Source organism: Diadema setosum, chromosome 5 (genome assembly GCF_964275005.1).
Source record: "Diadema setosum chromosome 5, eeDiaSeto1, whole genome shotgun sequence".
NCBI classification, from domain to species: domain Eukaryota; kingdom Metazoa; phylum Echinodermata; class Echinoidea; order Diadematoida; family Diadematidae; genus Diadema; species Diadema setosum.
The window spans coordinates 37,648,642-37,658,094 of record NC_092689.1 but is presented as its reverse complement, the minus strand read 5'-3'; the positions used below and the strand labels follow the sequence as shown (position 1 = coordinate 37,658,094).

Genomic DNA, 9,453 nt, shown 5'->3' with positions numbered 1-9,453 from the left:
AGACCAAGAGCGAGCAATGTCGGCAGTTGTCTTCGCTGAACTCGTCCTCTACATTGAAGAAACCAGACAAGATGAGGAGACGGCACCAGAATTCAGATTGGCCGATCTTGTCCACCTCTATCAGTCCAGAATGGAACAGCTTGGAGTGCAGCTCGACACGTGAGTCCACTCCACACGACTGAAACTGAGCTGCTATTCAGTTTTCAGGGCGCACACCAAGGGGAGAGACATCCTGATGGCTTTTGAAGAAGATCTTGGTGCTGCTCTTGACAAAGCCTGCGAGCTGGACAGTAATAGTGATGCAGTCCATATCTTGCCCGTACAGCACACATTGTTCGCCGTCACATGTTTGGAGAAGGCAAGCCATTCACAGGATTCCCTGAAAGGTGTCAAGAAGAATTTGTGCCACTGTTGCTGCTTGCCCTAGTCAGCATGATCCTAGAGGAATTCAGCATCAAGGACCAGACGGCAGAAACTAACCCTGCAGCACTTACCGCAGCCCAGATACTGAAGTTCAACAGCATCAAACACAAGCGAACATGTGGCACCACATCATCCACCTGTGTCAGGCACATGTTGCACAGGAGAGCCCACTTCCAACATACATAAGGATGACGTTGCATGCTCATAGACGCAAGAAGGACTTTGTCGACAGACAATTATATGTTGGCCTGAGCATTTCTCCCTCTCATCATAGACCAGAGGAGACTTCAAACAGCAGACTGATGAAGAATACCAATGGCTACGCAATGCAATAACAAGTCCTGGAAGACAACACTGGTACAGTGGACAATGAAAACATCTTGGGCTGCATTTCATGCCAGCCGACAGCCATTAGATGCTCCAGTCATCTGCCCCACGTCGCTGCTTCCACTCTTCTTGAAAAGTGCCCACACTGTGGCCATGATCCGGCATTCAATGGACGTTGTGAAAAATGGTGTAGAACACCTGAATCTTGGACAGACACCACTGGTCACCTTTGATCATTAACCACTACTGTCTGGGAGAAACCAGGGATGCAGGGATGACTGGTGTCGCCAGAGACGAGACAACATCCCCCAGTTTCGCTACTGGGCAACTATGCTGGAACTAGAACTGTTGGTTCTATAGTGTATGTGCGTTCTCTCATGTAGGGATCGTTGATGATGTACCTCGATGCTCTGACAGAGCTATTCCCCTGGTTCCACGCACTAGATCATACCCACTATGCTAGGTGGATACCAGTGCACCTAAAGGACATGGCCGAACCCACTACCAAACATCCAGACGTAGCCAGGAAATTCAGTGAAGGCCACTTCACAGTTCAGAAAACACAGAGGGTGTTCTCTTTAATCCCGATTGACCAGGCACATTAGCAGAATAATGTCTGCATCAAAGGAGACGGTGGCGCATTTGGGCTCACTGACAACCCTAGTGCGCTTCGTGGCTGGATGGTTGCTGGACCGGAAGTTGCTAGGGTGATCGAAGAATTCCAAGACGGGAACCAATACTGTAGACCGCAAACACCAGACACACGTCATCATTTGGAATGTTGCGGCTTTCCAAAGACTGTTAGCCCCAGCAGGTTGTCAACAGAAGAAACAAGTTTCTGGGGCCTTCTCTGTACTCGATGAACGTGAATGTGCCCTGGTGCGTTTGCATAAAGATTGTTCCTCATCGCTCTGCCCTTCTTTCTTGAGTGTTCTCTCTTCACAAGTCCGATGCCCGACTGCCGGTATATATTAGACTATTTGAGTACTGTCAAGAAGCAGAAATGGATATGAATTAGCATCAATAAATCTACATACATGTTTGTTTTTGCTGCTGTTGTCTTTTCAAGTGTATCCTTATAATTCTGTATCATGACTCGGGTTACTTTAACGTGATGACACTTGAGTATCCCCCTTCTTTCTCCCATTTTATTTTCTTTTGGCTCAAGACAACCATTAGGTGGTTTCATCGCAGATTGAATTGCTAACTTAAAACATTCGTTATGTTATTTTGGAAGGCAAGGTAGTCACGCTTTCCATGCGTGCTGGCAGCTGATTTACACGAGAAAAAAAAAAGGGGGAGGGGGATGTCTGCTATGAGCTGAGGCAGTAACAAGAAGTTTATACGGTTTGTTCTTCGTCTATACCATCGAGAACTATAACAGTTTAGTTCAACTCTGTTATTTCCATTGGCTAATCTGTGTGCATGCAGTGTCAGTGGCGTTATTAATTGTGAATGGACCTGATGAGAGCGTATAAATATGATTTGTCACGATTGCGAGTCTCAGACACTTTTTATGACGTAACGAACGAGGTGGGGCTACTGTTCTCCAGTGGCGGATATCTAAAGCCCCTATTATGATGGAGCACCCATCCATGCCAGTGATGAAGGTGTCCGATGGACACCAAACAAAGAGGCTTTACAGCGAAAGGATCTAAGAATATCAAACACACACACACACATACACACACACACAACAACATACATACACACACACACAATACACATTCACACACCGGCGCCCAAAAAAAAAAAAAAAATGTTTGCATAGGCCTACAGCACGTGGACAGGTCCTCAAGGCTTTTCGAAGACGAAGTCAACTATAACGAGAATGGATGTGGTATTATACATGGACTACCTGGAAAATATCGGGCATCATCTTTTCGCATAGTAATTATTGAATGAGTAGATATTTCTTTCCCAAATAAAAGAAATAAACGGTACTGTTTCCCATGGGATGAACTGAGAGAGATGAAAAAAAAAAATGTGTTGAGGTGATTTGACCCCTTCCGTATCCGTTACAGAATAACAAACAAGTGAACTGCAATGTAATGTTCTGAAATAAACGCTGGCATACAGGGGAAATAAAAGCAATATAGAACGATTGAGCAGTTTACAGTATATTCTCTAAAATGTATGAAATAGAAGCGTAGTGAAAAGAGATCAAAAAAGATTCCATCTTAGATCAATTCCCCGCACATAAAGAGTGCATGATGCACTATTTGAAGTTGTTCGAACTTTGAAGACGCGATGAACAGTCAAATGCACTAACATCGACTTGAATTTAAAGGGTCCCTGCAATCCAAATTTTTGTTGACTTCTCTGGATACCTTTTGGTCTGTACGTGACCAAATCACTAGATACTTCATGAAAATATGCACCATATGTCTTCAAGCATTTTTTTTTTGCACCCTGTAAAGCCCAACCTCTAGGAAAAAAAACCCGAAAAATCCTCCAGATTACCTTTATTCATATTCTAGCTGTGACGTCATCCTCCCGTAACACTTGAAATGAAAGATAGACACATTAATGTTCCTTACCATTCATTCCTATTACTACCTACACTTGCAACAACATCACGTGTTTGTTTGGTTTTTCTTCTTTTCTTTTATCCAAGTGTTTCTGACGAATTTTTCAAATAATTTGGCAATATTTAGCAATAAGTGGTAAGGTACATAATCATATGGGAGTGATTTCACGCTGGAATGTGAAAAAAAAAAAATAACCTGGAGGATATTATCGAGGTGGGGCTTAACAGGGTGCAGAAAAAAAAAAGATGCATATTTTCATGAAGTGTAGTGATTGGGTTATTGAGAGACCAATGGCATCAATAGAGGTCAAAATAAATTGGGATTGCAGGGACCTCTTAATGTTCAGTCATTGATCTTATCTTTTTTTTTTTCTCAGTAGAACCATATTGTGCTGATGACCGCGTGAATGAAATCGATAGCATTATTTCCATACTTGGTCGGCGTTTGCAGACGTAAGCTTCCTTCAAGCGAAGAAGACAGAAACGAGTCGAAACGAATGTTTCTATGGATGGGCACTGACGCGTGGAGAGCTAATAAAGAAGAGGGACATCTCAAGAAGGAATCTACATCGTTTGCCCACAGAATAAGTAAATGTGTACGTTTGCCCACAGAATAAGTTAATGTGTTATTATGCCAGCTGCATGCGTGGCGCATGTATTTAGAGTGGTTATCAATAACTTTCTCCATATAAGCCAAGCGGAATCGGCGAAAACAGTTCTGTTAAAATGTGTTTTATGTTGCGATGAGTAAATACATCGGTACTTTCATTTTGCAGTCGAGCTTAGATAGCAGTATTTACCGTCACGAACGTATCATTGTGAAGTCTGTCGTCTGCAAGAAGCGCACCATGACATCCTGCAACTGCATCGACCGAGTTCTTTCGAGAGTCTTTTACAGTTACGGCAAATTGGTTGCACGGCATCCGTTGGTGTTCTTCTTGGGACCCATGATCATAGCAGCAGGCCTGGCTGTCGGAATTATATTCCTGCAGATAGAAACGGATATCGTCTTTCTATTCTCGCCCGATGCGAGTCAAGCTCGAAAAGACGCTCCGTTTTTCTACGATGTCTTTCCAGTCGATTACAACAATTACTGGCAGAGTCGGGGAAATGGTTCGGAAGATCTTGGAGCGAGAGTTATCATCAAGCCCCTTGTTGGTGGTAACATTCTAACAGAAGAAGCAGTGTCAGAAATATTACGTTTTGATCATGGAGTGCAAGCATTGACCGTGGAAGACCCTCGTGGCATTTCGCATCATTATGGTAACATTTGTGCCTCTCATTTGGAAACATGTCAATCGAGTCCTCTGTTCACATTATTCAAGTACAATGCTAGTCTCGTGGGATCAAGAACCCTCACATATCCGTTTGTTCACCTGCCTGACACGGATGTAATTTTCCTTGGCGGTACTCTGGGAGACGTGAAGCTCGCTGGAAACCCCGCGACAACGGTGGAAAGAGCCGGGCTCTTTGCTACATTATACTTGCTTAAGACAACTCCAGAATTCCAGGCACTTGGCATCGAGTGGGAGGAGATGTTCTCTCAGTATGCAGATGACTTCCGGTCTGACGTCATTTCCGTTTCGTACGCCGTGTCCACCACGCTGGACAAAGAGCTCGTGTTCGCCACCGACGAGGTTTCCCCCCTTGCTGCGATCGCCGCGGTGCTTTTGTGCACCTTCTCTGTCTTGTCTTGCGCCATGGCTGACTGGGTGTTCAGCAAGTCTGTGCTGGGCGTCATGGGGATCGTCTCGGCATCTCTGGCCGTGGCAGCCACCTTGGGCCTCTTGTCCTTTGCAGGGGTCAACTTCAACATAGTTGCATTATCCATGCCATTTCTCATCCTCGGTTAGGGAGAAGTTTAAACACAATTTTGTATCTTGCTGATCAAACATGTTCGTATGTATCGTGTGTGGTGTGTGTTTGTACTTGCTTGTGCGTCCGCGTGTGGGCGTATGTGGCGTGCTTTGAAACGAGAAGACTCTCTTGTTTGAAAACACCAACAAAAATGAATGGGAGGAGAACGACAAAGTTTCAAAATAATGTTTGTTTGTTTGTTTGTTTGTTTGTTTGTTTGTTTTTACTGTTTCCCCTTCGTTATATGTATTTTGTTTCAATGATAATCTTTGATACATCTTGATAAAGATTTAGTTAAAGATTTTTGAGGCGTTTGGGAGTTGGAACATTTGTACCTACGATGCTTACAATGCTTGTAATGTTTTGATATTCATTATAGGCTGTAATGTTTTCATACATTATGCATGCAATTGATTTTATGCTTACATATAGAATGACAAAGTATAAGTTCTTCACTGTTCAGACCTCTATAATTTACACAACAAATTACTTCACACCTAAATTTGGTGTTACCAATAAGTGTGATCTAATCTACCCAGGATAATCCTCGCTTAAGGGCCTTAACACTACATTATATAGCCCAATACTGCATGCGTTCCAATTTGTACACCTTGGTCATAGGGGACCAAAGTAGATCAGACATCTTGTCGAAATTACATAAGCACCATCAAAATTCGGATTCAGAACCTTTATTTGAGTCCAGAGTCTGTCATGCTGTACTTTGATGTTTCCTTCATGGCATTTCACGTCTCTATCTGTGTACGAAACAAAACTAATACTAACACAAGACCTTATAGTCATCTTTCTCCCTGGTCTTTGCGACCCCTCCCCCCCCCCCCCCACTGCAGGTATTGGACTTGATGACATGTTCATCATGATTGCACATTGGCGGAAGACCAACCCGTGTGACTCCGTAGAGGAACGACTGGGTAAGACGTACTCGGAGGCAGCAATCTCGATCACCATCACCACCCTCACTGACGCCATGGCCTTCGGGTTTGGCGCCATCTCTCCACTCCCCGCCGTGCGCGTCTTCTGCTTCTACACGGGAGTCGCCGTCCTCTTCGACTACCTCTTCCAAATCACCTTCTTCGGTGCCTGCATGGTGTATGGTGGCCACAGAGAAGCAGCCAGTGCTCACTGTCTAACTTTTAAAAGAGTACTTCCCAAAAGGAAAGATCAGTCATTCATTTATAGACTGTTCTGTGCCGGTGGATTAACTGCCGAGGATCGCAAATTGAAATCAAAGGGATCTTGTGAGACCGGTCTGATGCGATTCTTCAGGGACTACTACGGACCAGCGTTGATGACGCCAGTGGCCAAAATCTTTACACTGATTGTCTTTTGTGTGTACATAGGAGGTGCAATATATGGATGCCTCATGGTGACGGAAGGACTGGAACTAAAATTACTAGCGAGAGAAGGCTCTCCAGCTTTCAATTTTTTTGAAACGCGGACCGAGTATTTTTTACATTACGGCCCACCTGTCTCGGTTGCCATTCGAGAAAAAATAGAGTATAGCAACCCAAGTGTGCAGAGGATGTTAGAAAATATTGTCACAAACTTCGAAAGTAGTGATTACTTCCATTCATCCCAGTACACAGAGTTCTGGCTTCGGGATTACCTGCGCTATCTTAGAGCGGCGAAAGTTCCCAGCAATGTCTCGAAAGAATTCTTCATGTCCACACTCGCAGGGGACTTTCTTGAACATCCCCGCTTCAGTAGATACACTGAAGATATCGTTTTCGCTGATGGGTCAAACAGGACTGAAATAGAAAGCTCTCGTTTCATACTTCTTGCAGACAGTTTGATTACAACTAACCAGCAAATCCGCATGATGGCCGAGGTACGGAAGAAATCGGAAGAATCAGAACTGACACTAACCCCGTTCTCCCCGTACTTCATCGTCTACGAGCAGTTCGTGCGTGTGCGCGACCTCACCATCCAGAATATCTCAATTGCCATCGGCAGCATGTTCCTCGTTGCGCTCGTTTTTATTCCGCATCCTCTCTGCTCCCTGGTGGTCGCGCTCAGCATCGTCTCCATCCAGGTCGGGATCATCGGCTATATGTCGCTGTGGGACGTGCATCTCGACGGCATCTCCATGATCAACATCATCCTCTGCATCGGCTTCAGCGTGGACTTCTCAGCCCACATCACGTATGCTTTCATTGGTGGCAAAGAGAGCTCTCCCGGGAGACACGCGGCGAAGAGGTTGTCGACAGCCGAGCAACGCGCCGTCATGGGGCTGTACTCCTTGGGCATGCCCATCCTGCAGGGGGCGCTATCCACTATCATTGCCATCGTTGTGCTCAATTGGTCATCAAGCTACGTGTTTCGCGCCTTCTTCAAGATCATGAGCATGGTGATGATGTTTGGGATGCTTCATAGTCTGGTCTTCCTACCGGTGCTTCTCTCATGTTTCGGAGGGCGCATTCGACTCGACCCTCTTGAAAAGGAAGACCCGAAAAAGCAATTCGGTGAGATAGCTGCTACGGTTTATCACGGAAACTCATTCCACATAATCACCTGACATAAATTGGTTAAAATGTAATTAAGACTGACTAGAACTGACAAGTTGCAAAAGCCCTATAACATGCCTGTATGCCATTAGATTTTGTGTGTTGTATTTACTGGTCACCCACAAAACCAAGTTTTCTCTTGAGCTAGCCCACAGAATGCAAAAGACATGAGAAACGAAAAAAAAAAAGAGACAAAACAAAAGAGTGACATCATAGACATTGTGCAAAGTGATTAGTTGGTGACAATGATAAAAATATCCAAAGTCGAAATTATCATGAAACACTTTATTCGATACAGTATGATAATGTATGACACTCCGAAACACTCAGAAATAAAAAAGTGGAAATGTCTTCTCAATCGTCATTACTGATATACTGAATTCCCATAATATCTTCTTACTCCTTCTCCTTTTATACCACTGCCTATTGTTTCCTCTTTTTTATCTTTCTTTCCTTCTTTATTTGATTTGATTTGATTTGATTTGTTTTATTTCTGCATTCAATTAAATACAATTTAAATACAAATTTCAAAAAGTACCATGACAAAGAATAGCAAGTGCAGTGAAATAAATCACATTATACACAAATAGATACACAAATAGGTGATTGCATTGAGCAGTGTACATACACAAAAACATAAAATAAAATATACAATATTTTTCAGTAAATAACAGAGATCATTGAATGCAGGAGACCACCATTGTAAGCGATAAGCTTGAAATTAACCATGTATTTTCTTCAGTCCAATGTCCCTTATCAAATTCTCACTATCTGTCTTCATGCCATATAAGCCGTATGTAATCACAGCTTTTCAATCGAAATTCATCTTCACACTGTTTTCTTTTTCGTACTAAATTTTTGCTCATCTTCGTTTCCTTGCAGATATATCAAACATCTATACGATCTCCAAACGCGAGGGTCAACAGAACGCGGGGTTTACGGGGGAAGACGGGACAGCTGAGAACTGAGAAACATGAAATAATGATTGTTCTTTTTGTTTGTTTTGTTTGTTTGTTTGCTTGTTTGTGTTTTTAAAGAGTAAAATACACAGCCTATGGTGCTGTCAACGTTTACCAGTATGATCAGGATGCGTTTGCTCTGTCTTTGGCTACACAGTACACTCCCGTTATAACGAACACAGTTATAACAAAATTCTCGTTACAAAGAAATACAAATTTAGGTTCTAAAATAATCATCTACAGCATCTTTCTTTACTTTACCATTCGGTTATAATAAAACTGCGATATACCGAAAGAAAACCATCAGTCCCGACAACTTCATTATGACGCGGGAGTAGGCTACACTGTATGAAGCAAAAGATTTCCTCACACACAATCCCATGTATGCAGAGGCCGCCAAATGACATCTCGAAACATTATATACAATGACAAGGTTCAGTGGCCTGGCTTATATACTCTGTTATTGCAATGTTGCCATTTCAAGTCTAAGCATGTAAAGCACACAACATGGAAACGAGTATAATACTGCTGACGGGTTTGAGGAAGAGAAGTTTGCGGTTATTTTTACAATATTTCGAGGCGATATTCCGAGGTCGAAATGTTTGCTGATAGTAGGTTTGTTTGTGGCTTACAACATCTATCATGACGTGTACGCAAGTCGAATTCAGTGTATAAAGATTGATTTACAAAGAAAACAAATATGGACGCACAGACCATACCTAATCTATTTTACTATATAGGTATAAATAGTCAGCAGAAACTTCAGTGAATTTGAACACAATATCCCATAATAAAAACTCGCTTGTTAGTCATGCGGGTATACGGCTACATGGTT

The 9,453-nt window shown here is 43.0% G+C and overlaps 1 protein-coding gene across 1 annotated transcript; it reads left to right on the top strand.

The window, feature by feature from the left end:
• The first annotated feature begins 4,128 nt into the window (after positions 1 to 4,128).
• LOC140228893 (patched domain-containing protein 3-like) lies at positions 4,129 to 8,627 on the top strand. Its single transcript, XM_072309162.1, has 3 exons — positions 4,129 to 5,128; positions 5,986 to 7,617; positions 8,542 to 8,627. The coding sequence occupies exons 1-3, from the start codon at positions 4,129 to 4,131 to the stop codon at positions 8,625 to 8,627; spliced, it is 2,718 nt and encodes a 905-aa protein (XP_072165263.1).
• Positions 8,628 to 9,453: the final 826 nt, after the last annotated feature.